Here is a 16,212-nt window from a genome sequence, read left to right as displayed (position 1 = left end):
GCACGTGTGTGTGTGTGTGTGTGTTTTAAGCGCATACATCATCACCAAGTGCGTTTGTATCCGCGAACAAACACACCAGCAGCGAAGAAGTCCACAAGTGTTTTTTTTTCTCATCACGAGGCCTTGCAAGCGCATGACGATCTGTGGTCAGAATGACATCAGCAAAACTTCAACGTTTTGTCACTGGGGGAATGACTAAAGCGTCTTTTATGAATTGCTTACAGTTTTAAAAGGCAACTCGGCTGGGAAATAGGGATTGGGACTGGTCATTAATTAATGTCAATTAACCACATTTCCAACGGGTGTGTGCAACCAAATCAACATGATTACAGTGTACAACGGCTCTGGAAATGGAACTACAGGGATTCCTCTGTTTACGGGGGAGTTCTGTTGCCGCGGCGCCCATGTAACCCAAATTTGGACACAAGTCGTCAACGTGTCGTAGTCCAGCGCTAACTAGCAAAATACAGTGACCTTGCGGGGTTTGCTTCAGTGCAATCTATCCCCAGCTATTCGCTTTTATTGTGCTCTTTCCGCCACAAGGTGGCGTCAAAGCACTAGCAAATAAGAAGGTAGTAATTGGTGTCAAGGAAGCAAGTCAAAGTGAGATATCTCGATTGTTCGAACTTCGACTTTGCGATGTCGGCGAGGAGCCGCGATTAGCCTGGCTTGCTAGCAAAAGAAGTTCGACTATTTGCTCCTTATTCATGTTTTTGCTCCACTATTAAAAAAAACTCAAGTTAACAAACAACGGAGGTCTGACATCTGCTATTTTACGGCGTTAACATAGGTTAGCGATGGGCTACGGCACGCTCTGACTTGGTGCGAATTCTGGTTACGTAATACAGTGGTACCTCTACTTACGAAATTAATTGGTTCTGGAAGAAATTTCTTAAGTAGAAAATGTTGTAAGCAGAGACGTGTTTTCCATGTAAATGCCCTAATCCGTTACAAGCCCCCAAATATTCAGAAAGCATGTAACAACTACATGTTACAATTAGATTATTGCACGATAAATTAGAGTTGTGCATAATGTAAAAAAAACCAAAGAATAGAGTAAGGAATAAAAATGATGGTCGTTTACCTTTTAATTGCTGTCCTCATCGCTTTTTTGCCCTCTTTGGTCCACGTTCTCTCTCAGAGGTTTTTAAAGAAGGTCCTTGCCTGGCGTTTTGTAAACAACTGATTTAATAACGTGTCGACACATTACGGTCATATTCTTTGGCCAGATCAAACAAACGCATCCTCCTTTCGTACTTTTCTATTATCTCTTGCTTTGTTTGTGTGGACCAAAAAAAACGATTTTCTCCTTTTTTTTCTTTTCCTCGTTTCTGAGTCACGTCAAACTATCGTAAGACCTCATGGCCCGAGGGGCGAACGACGAGGTCGCTGCATCTATCCACACACATGTACACATACGGGAAGAGGTCCCTCTTAGCCAATGGGATGCCAGGAAGATGCTAGGCTAGCCAATGGCATAGCAGCTATGACTATGTTGCGTTCAGGAAACTCCGGAGCTGCGAGTATCACCCCATGCTTTTACCTTTCGTATCCTGAAATTTCTTTCGTAACACGAGGCACTATTTTCCTGTTGAGGCGTTTCGTAACTTGAAAATTTCGTATGAAGGCACGTTCGTAAGTTGAGGTACCACGGTAACTAGAACTCCCTCGTAAAATGGGGGCTCCACGCGCATGACCATCCGACTTCGACAAAATGATTCCCGTACATGAAGGCGTGGATGTCAAAAGGATCAAAAGCCGGGTTTCACCGTTCGCTCCGCTGCGAGCCAAAGCGACGGGTTCCTAGCCACCTGCCAGGATAAACAATCCAATCCGTCAGTGAAAGGAATTCGCATGGCTCAATCTGTTGCCATGTTCACTGGCAACAAGTATGCTTCGAGTCAGACAAGGTGTAGGTTTTTCCATTGCATATTATTATTTTTTTTTTTCCTGGAAATTATACATCAACCTGCTTAAGACGGAATCTGCAGCGCAGCCAATCAGAATCTCTTCTATTCAATGATTGTTGTAGTTAGCGAGGCGTGTTTGGCACCAGGGCACCACTCCAGTTGTTTTGGAACACAAGAGGGAGGCACTGAACTGATGCCAGGAGAGCAATCAACACCAAGGGGGTGACTCACCCGCGATGAACGCCTTGATTTGTCAAAGATCAAAACATCCAACGGGTGCTTCACACATTCAAAGGAAATATTTGTTGTATTCGACAGAAAGACATGGCAATAACCTGAGCTTGCCCCCTTGTTTCTCCGGGGTAAATATTTTTCCAAGGTTCGCCGTCACTGAGATGGGGAAATAAGAGTACGGGCATCCAAGTGACTGATGAGAAATTGGTGAAAAAAGGAAAAGACATTTTGAACTGAGGGGAAACTAGTACACCTGAAATAATCTTCCAGAGGCTTTTTTGGCACTAACCAGGGCTCCAAGTGACAAAATGGCCGCCCCCTGAGATGGATAAAAATGTGTGGATTTTGCTGCGTTCATTTATAGTCCGCAAACACAATATTAATCAGAATGACATGTTTACAGTAGTGGAGCAGCAGAGAACATCTTGTAAAGGAAATTTTTGAGCTGACTTCCGCTTTAACTCATTCACTGCCATTGACGAATTTATTTGTCTTTTCACAGTTCATCCATTCAAATCCCAGGAATTTATTTATATTTTTTTCAATTTTTTTTCAAACGTTCTAAAAATATCATACAGTGAACGAGTTGATTGTCAAATGTAATCTTTTTTTTTTTTTTTAACTCATTTTAGAGGGCACAAAATACTGCGGGTGTTCTGTTATTGTTCGTCGGACCGCAAACTAGTTGAGACTGCATCTAGAGCGCCTCTGCCTTTGCCAATCAATCATTAATCAATTCAGTGAAACTGAATTTTCAATCAATTCACGACGAATGGATTGCAAGGCCGATTGCGCGTGCGAACGCGGCAGACAGTCCTCGCGCTCGCAGTATCCTCGCCACAATTCATTGCGCCATAGTACCCATAAAGACAGCTGCACAAGAACACCCTTACACAGCACACACACACACACACACACACACACACGCACACGCACACACAAGGATCTGAGGGAAGCTGCAGTAGCCACAGGGGTTAGAGGACTGTAGATGGGAAAGTGTACAAAAGAAGTTTGAAGTGGGACAGAAAAAGGAGGGCGGGGATGGGATACTGGCCAGCTAAATCAAAGCAGGATGAGAGGAGGATAAGAATGGGCGAGTGGGGGGGGGGGGGTGGTGGGTGCGAAGGTGTGCCAATAGGAAGAGGTGGGGAGAGGGGCACCACAGCTAAGCCCAAAATCCCTCATTCAAAGACTGTGTAGTCCTGCACACCAACTATGTGATAAACAACACGCACACGTTAGCTTGTGTGTATGTACACTATTAAAGTCGAATGCAGTGGTGAGGAATGGGCCATTTTGGGGGTGATGTGGTTTTACTAAAGTAAAATAGCAATGTATTGTAAAAAAAAAACAAAAAAAAACACACACACATGAGAATGTATAGAAATAAGGTTCGTCTCCGGTGATCCTGCTCTGACCCTCACCACGCTTCCACGGTGGAGTGGAGGTGGCGGTTTCGAAAAAGTGGATTTGTATAAAATCGGTGCTGCAGGTATTTTGCAAAGCCAGCTCAAATATGTGTTTGTTTTGTTTACACAACAGTTCTTTGTTTAAAGCGGGAGTCAACCCAAACATGTTTTTTTTTTTTGTTTTGTTTTTTCAAGAATATGTTCCCAGCAGGCCCACTCGTTGAAATACGGCATTCTGATTAATTTTGCTTTGTGGAATATAAATTAAGCAGCAAAATGCACTCGTTTTTTTAGCCATCTCCGGGGGCGGCCATTTTGTCTTCTGTCGAATGAAAATGACATCACAACTGCTCGCTGGCTAAAAACGAGTGCATTTTGCTGCTAAAATTCTATTCCACAAACGCAAAATTAATCAGAATGCCGCGTTTCAACTAGTGGGCCTGTTGGGAACAAATTCTTGAAAAAAATATGACTTCCGCTTTAATGTCTGAATTAGTTTGGGATCAAGTAGAATGTAAAAGGAGCGTTGTAAATATTACACTGGACGGTCCTCCGTCTTTAATAGGGATGTAACGATTCACTCAAGCCCCCATTCGATTTTCAGGTCCCGATTTTCGATTCGATTTTTTAAAAATTGCTACCATGCTTGTCTCTGTGCACTAGTGTGGTTCTGCAGCCATCCACAAACGCAATACGCAATGATGTTTGGCGCAAGCGCATCATTTGATCTACACATTCAAAATGCGCTATGCATCTGGAATGAAAAAAACGTTTCAAGACATCATTTTCGAGATGAATCTAATCAACTCAATTTACGATTAATCGAGGCAAATCGATTTTAAATACATTTTCGATTAATCATTACATCCCTAGTCTTTAATGCTTAAAGTCTGCTGTAGCATACATTTTAAAAAGCAAAATAAACCCAATTTGCATGATTTGATTCCATCACCCAATGAGAATCGATGACAAATCGGCTCGATGAGGAATACCGATAAAGGAATCGGAAACATCCAAATTCTTATCGCTTCCCGTCCCTGGCTCGTAAGATGTGACATGCACCTGTGGTACTGGGTCTGCAGGAACTGGAACTCCTCTTTGATGCGGTCCAGAGTCTCTGGGTACGTTAGCTTCAGCGACTGGGGGGTCCCCGACGCCGCGGCCGCCGCCGCCGCCGCCGCCACCACGGAAGCCGAAGACCCCGGGGGTGGCTGGAGAGGTGCCTGCGGACAACGAAGACACACACAAGAGTATTGAAATGTGACACGGGCTCGGCAAGAGGCGGCGACGAGGCACGGCGGGGGCGCTCGCATGGCGGGTGGCGGGGCTGTCTGGTTACCAAGTGTCATAGCCAACGCTACCAGATGTGGAGGGGTCACAAAGACTTGGGATGGGAGGGGGGGGGCGGGGCATGGAGTGCATGAGATTCTAAGCCAAATGAGCACTCATTGTTTCATTGCAGGTCCAAGAAGGGGAAAGGGGGGGGGGTGGAAAGAAAGCCTAGCGGGTGGGGAGGGGACCCCATAAGGGCTGAAGAGTCTTTGGAACCCCAGTGCTTTTGGCTCCCTTCTCTGCGGGGTCCAGAGCAATTAGGAGGCTACAAGCATAAGTGTAATGCTGCAGGACAAGCAGACAAAAGAAGGCTGAGCGCCGGACTTCGAGGGTGGCGGGTGCGGGGGGGGGCTGCCCGTCTGTCTGTCTATCTGACTCTATGTCAACATCACAGAGCTCACTGGCCCACAGGGACCGAGAGTTCTCAAGCTCGGAGGCGGTCAAGTAGTACGGTGGAGTTAGCGCTTGACCATTAAAGTACAACACCAAGTCTAAAAATAATTTTTAAAAAAAATAAGAAAAAAAAAGGAAAGAGTTCTCGAAAGGAGAATTCTAACGATTCCACACTGAGCAATGGTTTATTGCTGAGGCGGCATGGCTCAATTGTAGAGTGGTCGTTTCCCAACCCGGGGGTTGTGGGTTCGATCCCCGGCCATTGTGACCATGTCGAAGTATCCTTGAGCAAGGTACCGAACCCCCAGTTGCTCCTGATGCTGCGTCATCAGTCGCTAGATGAGCAAACAGTGTAAAGCGCTCTATAAGTGACAGCCCATTTACCATTTATCACGGCAAAATTGATATTTATGAGAAATGAATAAACTTGTCCTCAGGTCTTCAATCTTTAAAAGATGAAATTTTAATTCAACGATGCTCTTTAAATATTTCAAACGACAAAGATGCATGGGAGGAAAAAAAAAAAAAAAAAAATGGAATAGCCTTAGGCTGCAAAAAGACAAAAACACTTTGCATTCAACAAATGAAGATTAGCCAACTGCTTCTTAGTGGAGTCCCATGCCGAGGGTACAAAATATATCTGCAAGTATTCATATGTCTAAAAAATAATCTTAAGACTTACTAACGGCAAGCAAATTTCCAACAGAAAATACAAGAATGAGAAAATATAGCATACATTGCAGTATAAAAGAAAAGAAAAAAAATCCTCAACGCCACTGCAGAATTATACACTTCAGTTTACTTTGTTTACGTCTTTCGATGCGCCACATACTTTCCCGAAACTATACACGTTTCTTTTCAAAATTCACCTTGGAGGTCGCCGACTTTATCCGCATCTTTTCCAGCTTTTATCTGCGTTGCCAGGTCCGCCCCACCCGGGCATTTGTTCAATGTACTTAACGTCCTTGCGAAACATGAATCATCGAGTAGACGTATTTGTCCAGTCACTTGAAGCGATCTCAGTCGGAATCGCTGCCAAATCTGCCCGGGACGTGGCCAACAGGCGACCAGGCACGCAAACACTCACGTCGGATTCGCTCCCATTACAGCCTCAGAATATCGACGGCGAGTCGACTCTAATAACGGCGGCGACGGCTCCTTTGAAAACGTGTTCTTCTCGCATCTGAGCGTGGCGCACATCAGCGACACATTAGCTTTAATTAACGGCAACATCACTCAGACGGGATGCCAAAAAGTACGTCGGGGCTTGGCTGTTAAGGGGGGGGGGGGGGGGGGTGTCGATTGATGAAAGCTGTGAAAATCAAACCCGCATGTTGACATGACAGCGGCACAGCGTGCCAATGACAGCATACACGTACAGCGGATATAGAAAGTCTACACACCCCGGTTCGCGTCAGATTTTAGTGCTATTATAAAAAAAAAAACAGACCAAGATAAATCATTTCAAAACTTTTTCACCATTAACGTGACCCATAACCTGTATAACTTAACTGAAAAAAAAAAATAGAAATCCTTTATAGAGAAGAAGCAAATAAAAAAATATATATATAAAAAAAAAGTACACCTTCTTATAACTGGAAGTGTTGCTTTGGTTACAATTAGCTCGATTAAGAAAAAAAATATTGTCACGGTTATTTAGGTAATAATTGAAATCACGATTCTTCAAACTATCATTTATTTTTGGGTACAAAACAAGAAAATGTTTTCACGTAAAAAATATAAAGACAAATACATTTCTTTGAAACACTATAATCCAATCACAATTATTACACCCCACGATTACAAAATTGGCATAATCGTAAAAAAAAACGATTATTAATATTCATTTATATCCAACGCACTGTTTGTTTTCACACAAGGAAATCATCACTTGAATTTATACATTTGCACCTTTTTTAATTTTATAATCAAAAATTGAAATAATTGTTTAGTTTCATAAATGTTTGGAACTTACATAATTAGTGTTTCAAAGATGTATGTATATATTTGTCTTTATAATTTTTTTTACCTTTAAACATTTTCTTGTTTTGTACCAAAAAAATAAATAACCGTTTGAACAATCGTGATTTCAATTATTACCGAAATAATCATCAGTAATCGATTTTTTTTCCATAATCAAGCAGCCCTAAACCACGCCTCACCACATACACGACGGCACATTGCGCCCTGTAGTGTGAAAAGGAGTTTAGAGAGATCTCATCGTTTTAAAAGGTCCGAGTCAGGAGAAGGGAACAAAACAAGTGGAAGAAAAAAAAAACAAACAAAAAAAAAAAAAAACAGCACACCAGTGACATTCCCGAGAACCGGATGCCCCTCCAAATGTAATAAAAAGACGATCCGAAAACTAGTCAGGGAAGCGGCCAAGAGGTCCGGCAAGTACACGTGACAACAATCTCCCGTTTTTCTTCATACGTCAGTGCTACGGGGTAGGGTGCTAAGACGGACGTCAACCTTATCTTACAAAGTGACGACGATGTGAGTGCGGATAAGACGCACGGCGACGAGTTTGAAGGAGGTCGTGAAAGCAAAGGAGGAAGAGATAACGGATGCGAGATACAAGGGGTGAAGACCTGCAAAGTTGGAAACGCTCTGAAAAGAGAAAGGCGGGGGAGGCTCTCAGATGCCTACTTGGATGCATACTGACTGACACACACACACACACACACACACACACACACGGGCCAATTAACCCAGAGAGAAGAAAAGTCACTTCTGCCTTTTCATGGGAGCGCCAAGGTGCACCATCTCGTCTTACTCATTTAAAGAACTAGCTTCCTTCCTTCCCGCGTTTGTCTCTTGAGCGAAGAGCGTGGCCGTGTCCTTGACATGTCGAAGACAGATTTGGTGTAGACAAAAAAAAAGAGGAAAAAAAAAAAAGAATGTAATTGTTTTTTTTTTAATGAAGTAATCCCACAGATGTTATTTTCATTCCTCGTCCCTTGCTTTGAAAAATATTCAAGTACACAATCTGTCCTTGGACAACACTCGTGTATTGTTTCTTGTCTCGGCATATTTTTTGGTGGCATTTTACAAAGTGCCTTTTTTTTTTTTCCATAACGTTTGTATGTCATCGTGGTGTGCTGGGCTCTGTTATCTCACTGATGCGAGGCGATTCTATTTTTGTTCATTTACTAACTTACCCTCCTAAATAACGACGGCAGGTCGACACACAAGCAAAATGTGGTTAATTTTTTTTGAGTGTGTTTTCTAAAAAAAAAAAAAAAAACACTGAGTTGATGATTCGGTTGATTAAAATTTTTGGGGGTTGACATGGCACCTCACTCTGCCAATTGAGTTTTGAAGCAACTGAATCAAAATGGAGTGTATTACTTGGCACTTGATTGCAACCAGCTTAGTTGCTATTTCATGTCCAAAGAATGACAACATAACATCGGCTGAGGGAAGTTGAACTTCCAAACAAGCCGTTGCTGAGGCAAAAACTCCTTTGGCCAATGTTATAAAAACAGTGACATGGAAAAAGGAGTCTAGACTGTTCAGATTGACCAAAAAAAAAAAAAAATGTGGATTCTCATTTTTGCTTTCCTATCCTATCCGAGTGAAGATGACCCAAAAGTACTTGGAGGAAGCCATGTTTGTATTCTGAAAACTTACAAATGGTGCTTCAAAGCAGGGATAGACCGATTCGGCCCGGGCCGATTATCGGCACCGATATTTGGCTTTTCGACGACTATCGGCATCTGCCTTTTTTAAAACTCTGCTGGCCGATAATGAATCAACTTAAAACGGTGGAAATCAAACCAAAGATATGTGAAAGTTTAACATTTCTGTCATTTTGAAATGTCCATTTACTGTAGAAAACTACATGGAGCTATCGTTTAAGTTTTCCTTGATACTTTTTAAGATATGCTGACAATCCTGGGTGCTCCCTGAACTTTTTGTTAGAATTTTATAACAGAGATGCTGAAAATTTCTTGTAATAATGATTAAAAAAAAAAAAAAAATCACGATTATGCTAACCTGAAACATTGATCAATAAAAATGCTTAAAGACGTTACAATAAAGTTAAGAGCACTTTTTTTTTTTTTTATTTTGATGCCAATATTTTCCTTTTCACTGAAAATATCGACTCCAAATATCGGTTATCGGCCTCCTTGACTACTAATAATCGGTATCGGCCCTGAAAAAAAGCATATCGGTCCATCTCGACCTCAAAGCAACTCACTCACCTTCACCATAAGTTGTTGATCAACTTTTACGAGCGGATGTTACCTACAATCTTTTACGGCGGCAATATTCAAAACAACAGGCCACCAACCAGGTTTACCGACTATGCGAAGACGCCGGCGAGTCCTGAAGCGACAGAGAAGAAGCGTCGAATTGCGACCAACTTACCAAAAATCAGGGAATCAAGCAGCGCAGGCCGACATAAAATGGAGCAAAAGTTGCATTTTGTTGACAACTTCATCACGATACCTTCAGCTTCTTATGACTGAGGTCAACACCCAACGCCACAAGTTATTTCGGTCAAAATCAGAAATACGTCCAACACAGAAAGGCATCGCTACGACTCTCGAGCCCCGCAGACACAAAAGCCGAGACATTAAAACGAAAGCACTTGTTGTGGAGTCTGCCAACAGCGCGGCCGTGCCCGCTGTTTTCATTTGAGTTGCCTTCATACCGCAGGCGACTCAACCACAATGACCTCACATCCTTGCTCGCCAACAATGTGCGCGCGCACACACACACACACACACCGTGAGCAGACAACGCGCCCACGCGCGCCACCTCAGACAGCGGATGCGTACAAGATGCCGCTTTCCGCAAGTATTTACGAGCACATGTGCGCTTTATTGCCTTCACATGAGCCACTCAATGAGAAGCCACAATCACGCATCTCCGCCGTCACGCGGGAACACAATTTCGTGCGCGTATGTAAAACGGAGCCGCGGCTGCGATGTGACGTTTTGCGAGAAAACACATTCCTTGATTGTTGTTTTCTTCAAACGCCCGACGTGGGGGTGGGGGCGGGGGCGGGCAGGGGCGGGGGGGGGGGGAACTTTTCGTTCAAACCCGTCACATTCTTTTCCGCAAATGTGCCTTTGACATGCTTGCTCAACACCCTAATAAAAACGACCACAGATTGTCCATAACCGCAAAAGTTATTTGGCAATCATAGCCGCTTGACTACTTTTGTCTTCTGCAGCGTGCTCACCCGCTCAATTTTTTTTTTTTTTTTTTTTTTTTTTTACTTCGACAGCCTGCACCGCAGAAAGATTTTAATCTAGCCTTCTTGTGCACAAATTGCGCCGCTGCTTTCCTTTGGCGGCTCTCGGCCCATTCGTCAGGCCACTAATTACTCTCCTTCACCCACACAACAGCCTCAACACCTGCCAAATTCTCTGAAAACAGTTTCTATATGCGCAGCTTCACCGTTTAAGTTGCTGCTGGCTTTTCCACTTCAACGTAGCGCCGCGGGAAACCGAAACCGCGGCGCATTGAACGCTCGGTCCAAACCAAGCCCATTAAACAGTGTGTGGCAGCGTTACATGCGAAGGAGACATTTTGATTCAAGAGGAGACTGAGGGCGGCAAGACAATTTGCCGCTGGCAGCCAAGCGGAGACTGTGGGAGTATAATACCGCAGCGTCCGCGGCAAAGCAACGGGGTAAGCTAACGCTAGCGCAATTCCCAATCACAGTTGGTCCAAAATCCCTTAATTGCATTCGCTACAAATAATGTATTTGTTCATCTATCGATGTCAGCGACATAGAGGGACATTCATAGAGCACAAATGCAGCTCTGCGCTCAGCTAAAAACGGCCCACGTTTCACACATAGTACGTACGTGAGATGAGAGCGTCGTTATTTTAGTCGTACATACATTAGGGCTGCTCGATTATTTAAAAAAAAAAAAAAATTGTCATCGCGATTATTTTGCTAATAATTGAAATCACGATTATTCAAACGATCATTTATTTTTTTGGGTTACAAAACAACATGTTTATAAATGTAAATAAGTTCCTTTTGGACCAAACTTAGTAAAATGAGTTATTATAAAATTTAAAAAAGGTGCAAATGTATAAATTCAACTATGATCCTTGTGTAAACAGTCTGTTGGATATAGATGAATATCAATAATCGGTTTTTTTTACGATTATGCCAATTTTGTAATCGTAGAGTGTAACAATCGGAATTGTAATTGAATTTCGTTTCATTGCACAGCCCTAACAATACATTGTGACATTTTGAGATGACTAAATACGGAACATATCGTAAGCGCCTTGGCTCAATCAATGTTGGCAAATGCGTGTTAATATTTGTCAATTGTAGCCTTCCAATGACACGAATCCCGAAGTGGATTTGGCTCAGCGAGCTCCGTTGTAACCAGAAATAGTACCAGCAAGTAGTAAAAGTGGGGGCCTGGCACCTGCCGGGGCTCTCTCCGTAAATTTACTGCATTACAATTTCTTTGAATAACAGCAAGTAGAGTGGCGTCAGGCACACTTGTACTCCTTCATCCCGAATCTCCGTCCAGCCCATTTATACCCAACGAGCATCTGGAATAAAGGCGAGTCAGAAGAGCGTTTCTTCGATGTCTCACCGAGAGGCGACGGCCTCATTTGCAGTGTTTTAAATGGTCTCCCTCCAGAGACGACAAAAAGTCAAAGCCACCGCAACAGCCATCGCACCACTTGGCTCCGAGCTGGGGAAACATGCTGCTAATCTCTCAATGACTCCGGCACTTAGAGGGGAGGGGCAGGCAGCCAGGCACCTGTTTCATTAGCACCATACATCTCTTCCTTCTCACAGCCCCCCCCCCCTGCCCCCCCCTGCTCCTTTTCCACCGCCTCATTTCTCCCGCAAGCCTCCTTATTCAAATTTCCCTGCTGTCAGCCCACATTAGCAGATAGCCACAGTTTGCCTGTCAACCGCCTTAATTGCTAGAGGTGCCTTCTTTTATTAGGTAACCCCCGCCCCTCCCCCCCGGCTCGTTTGCCAATTCCGCCGAGACGCACCTCGGCGGCCGCGCGCATATAAACCCAAGATCCCTTCAGCCTCGTTTCCTTCATTTTCTCCCTTTGCCCTCCAACCACCGGCTGAGCAAAAAAAAAAAAAAAAGGAAGGCGAGCCGTCGATCGATGGCCACGCTCACACGTGGGCAGCCGCCATGATAAAGAGCTCGAGTAACGCGGCCTAAAGGCAGTGCACTAGTGCTGCGGCAACTAACCCACTAACCAGCTCGATATTGGAGTGAAACAAAAGTGGAAATAGAGGCGCGTCTTGGAGTGGGAGGAAGAATGCCGGCAAATGCTGCAACGCCGGCTTGCATATGTCGGCACAGTCTGAGGGTGACCCCGCCGAGTTTCAGGAGCTTCGCTAATTTGCTGAAATAGGTTGAAAGAGACACATCTTAATAGCACATAGAAGCTTTGTATGTCAAGATACGTTTAGCTGTCTGTACGATATTCGCATTGGTGGAAGTCAAGGCAAGCCTTCCGTACGCCTTCTGGTGTATTTGTAAACCGTTTATTGTATTTTCTAGTCTTAAATTTTAAGAAGAGTTTGAAATTATATTGAACCGTATTCAATAGGGATGTAACGATTAGACATCGATTTAGAATCGATTCGATTAATGGAAAATCGAGTTGATTCAATTCATCTAGAAAATTATGTCTTGGAACGTTTTTTTCATTCCGGATGCGTAGCAGGTTTTGAATGTGTAGATCAAATGATGCTTTTGCGCCAAACAGCATTGCGTATTGCGTTTGTGGATGGCCGCAGAACCGCACTAGTGCACAGAGACAAGCATGGTGGTAATTTAAAAAAAAAAAAAAAATCGAATCCAATCGAAATTCGGGAAGTGAAAATCGAAAAATCGAATCGAATCGGGGCTTGAGTGAATCGTTACATCCCTAGTATTCAAGGATAATAGTTTCTTCAACTATTATTCGAGTTACTATAAAAAGGATAAGCCCAAAAAAACTTCAAAAATCTCAACGTTATTATTTATTACACATTGCAATTTGAAATTTTGGTCGCGATTCTAGCAAGGATCATGGAAGTTGACATGATTTAGGCAATTCTATCAGTCACGTGTTTTTTCGTTATTCGTGGCAGGGATCAGTCTCTATGCCCCACGATTAACATTTGCTGCCAGAATTCCAGATGACTTCAAAAACGTACTACTTCCTCATTCATTTTGTTTTAAAAGAAAAAGTCGGGCAACACAATCACTTCCCCAACTTAGTATTATTGAGCAACTTGCTGACAACCTTGGATGCTGGAATTCTTTCACCGACTCTGAGGCTGGTGACAAAAAAAAAAAAAAAAAAGAAAAAAAAAATCCATTAAACTACATCAATGCAATGCTTTGAGAACATGTCGTTTTCACTTGATGCCTTGTTAAAGCCGAAAGTAACACGACTAGATTTGCAGCTCCGACATGCATCACGGGAAGCCATCACAAGCCGTCGTCGGTTGATGGCGGAGCTTTTGCTCCTGCGACGGGGACGCAAGTTGGAATGCGCTGTGGTCTGTCGCTAATCTAAGTAAGCAGTGGTGAAGTCACGATAACTATTTGTATAAAAAATAAAAATAAAAAAAATGTTTGGATGGTGCTGAGCGTTTTTTTTGTACCATGTGATGAAGAATTCTTTTATGTCGCCACCATCATAAAATGGAGACCCCCCCCCTCGTATTGCATTCACAAATATGTCCTTGTTTTTTACTTGGAAGAAAAAAAAAATGTTAGTGATAGACCGATTATCGGCCGGGCCGATTATCGGTGCCGATATTCAGTATTTTGACGAATATCGGCCTTTTTTTTTTTTTTTAAATCTGATGGCCAATAATAAATCGATTTAAAACGGCGGTAACTTCAAGGAAGTATTTATTTAAATTTTCAGTGAACTTTATAAGAGATTCTACTCACCCTGGGAACACCTTTTGTTTTGATTAGAAGTCAATACAATACAATATCCCTTTTTGTTAGAATTTTACTACAAAGACGGCCACATTGGCAAACACTTATTTAAAAAAAACATTAAGCAAATCTGAAAAATTGTTGAATAAACATATGCTCAAAGACGATTAAACAAAGTTCTGAGTTTTTTTTTTATTTTGACGCCAATATTTTCCTTTTTAGTGAATACGAATATCGGCTCCAAATAGCGGTTATCGCCTTGACTACTAATAATCGGTATCTGTCTTGAAAAAAAAAAAACATATCAATCCATCTCTAACAAAGGAGCAATTTCTGACAAAAAACAGATTTATGTTCCTGGTGTGTGCCGATGGTTATTTGCGCTGTGTTTTTATGAAGTAATTTGCTGTAAAACAAGTTTTATTGCTCTTGGAAAAAGAAATGTGCGAAATAGCGGAGGTTAAAGAATCCACAGAACGCAATCATTTACGATACAGTACCAGCATCCGCCAGCCAGAAACAGACGAGGGTGTTGCTGGCACGCAAACTTCAAACCTTCCGCGGTATTCCAACCAATACGTCTTCTACTTTCCATGATACAACGTCAACAAGAACGCATATCTTCAGCCAAGTCTCTTTCCCGACACACTTGGTGATAATACTGCGCATCCTCAATCTCCGTGCGGACTAACTGAACTGGCTCAAAAACCCGATCGAAGGCAGTATGGGCAAAAGCCACAAGATGAGCTTTTCGACATAATCCACTGAGACAAAAGCAAGAGTTGGGCAAAAGGTCGTTCCCAAATCCATTTGAACGGCATCAATTTCAAAAGGGAAGACGGGAGACAAAGACACAAATGTCCCCTGCGAGAGTCCGCGTCGCAATAAAACGCAAACAACACAGCGGTCGAAGCGGAACCAGTCGTGAGCAGGTTTCCTGCGGCCGATTTTTCGAGAGGGCTAGTTTAGGTCGGTGAATCAGGTGATTGGACCGCTGCCGCTAACGTGTTTGAAAAGTCTCCCGCGGGCGTCTAAAAGGACAGAAACAGAACGCTTCATTGTAGAACACTGGGATGCGTTATTGCGCATTAACAGCGGGGCGGAAGCCCGAACGAAACACAAGACGCGAGTACTGTACTCACAGACGTGGCCATTAGCAAATCCCTCCCCCTCCCCCTCCCCCAAACGAGGGCATTGTCCTGTCGAAAATGGAGGAAAAGGGCAGTTGGGAATATTACAAGACGGCGGGGATGATCATTTGGAAAGGTACAAGATTAGCTACGCTTCGTGGTGACGGAACAAAGGCCAGGACAAAGGTCTTAACTCCACATCATGTCAAAGCAAACGTGTGCCGGGAACATTTGAGCTAGAAATTCTAAAATCCATTTAACACGTACTTTTGTGAACAGAGTACAAGATATTATTGCTTACTTTTGAGAAAGGATGGGTACCGATACCAGTGTCTGAAAAAAAAAAAAAAGTGGTAACTCTTTTTTTTAAAAAGTCTATTTTACTACTCTATATCGACATTTACAGCCTGAAGTCGATTTATCGCTAATCACATATTTTTGGCAACTTGTCTTTCAGTCGGCAAATTCACAGAAGACTTTCGACTCGCCCGTCTGCTGCCGACACTCTGTGAAGCACCGAAATGTCCGGCCAACAAGGAGACAGTCTTCATACATCTGAGCGGCTCCGCAAGTACGAAAATAAGATGGTTGTGGTTGAGCGTAGCGGTTAGCCTCACTAGCTTTGGCTATTCCGATCGCGGCCAGTCTTAAAATATTCATACCAGTGAGACCACGGGACTAGTGGCGAAGAACGAGGGCGGCATAACAAAGTGAAGCTCAATTTTCCTCGCCAAAATGTTATGTCCAATAATCCACAAACCAGTATTGGGTGCTAATAAAAAACGTATTCAAATCACAACAGGCACCAAAATCACTACAACTTGTCGTTTTGCAACACTATGTGTGTAAACATACTTTTATGCTACACCTATGTGTAATATTTAAAACAGAGTTGTTCTAT

The 16,212-nt window shown here is 43.1% G+C and overlaps 1 protein-coding gene across 10 annotated transcripts in view; it reads right to left on the bottom strand.

Annotated features, from left to right (window-relative positions):
* The window catches only part of tle2a (TLE family member 2, transcriptional corepressor a), a 48,643-nt gene that overhangs the window by 22,731 nt on the left and 9,700 nt on the right, over positions 1-16,212 (bottom strand). For all 10 annotated transcript variants that reach the window (XM_086047925.1, XM_086047918.1, XM_086047916.1 and 7 more), the window contains one exon: positions 4,616-4,776. Coding sequence is in view for 9 of the 10 variants with exons in the window: in XM_086047918.1 (XP_085904044.1) it covers positions 4,616-4,776 (161 nt within the window). In the remaining variant the exon portion in view is untranslated. The remainder of the gene's footprint in view (positions 1-4,615; positions 4,777-16,212) is intronic.

Source organism: Filicampus tigris, chromosome 12 (genome assembly GCF_054856515.1).
Source record: "Filicampus tigris isolate MCC_2025a chromosome 12, RoL_Ftig_1.0, whole genome shotgun sequence".
Taxonomy (NCBI): domain Eukaryota; kingdom Metazoa; phylum Chordata; class Actinopteri; order Syngnathiformes; family Syngnathidae; genus Filicampus; species Filicampus tigris.
This window is presented reverse-complemented; position numbering and strand designations above follow the sequence as displayed.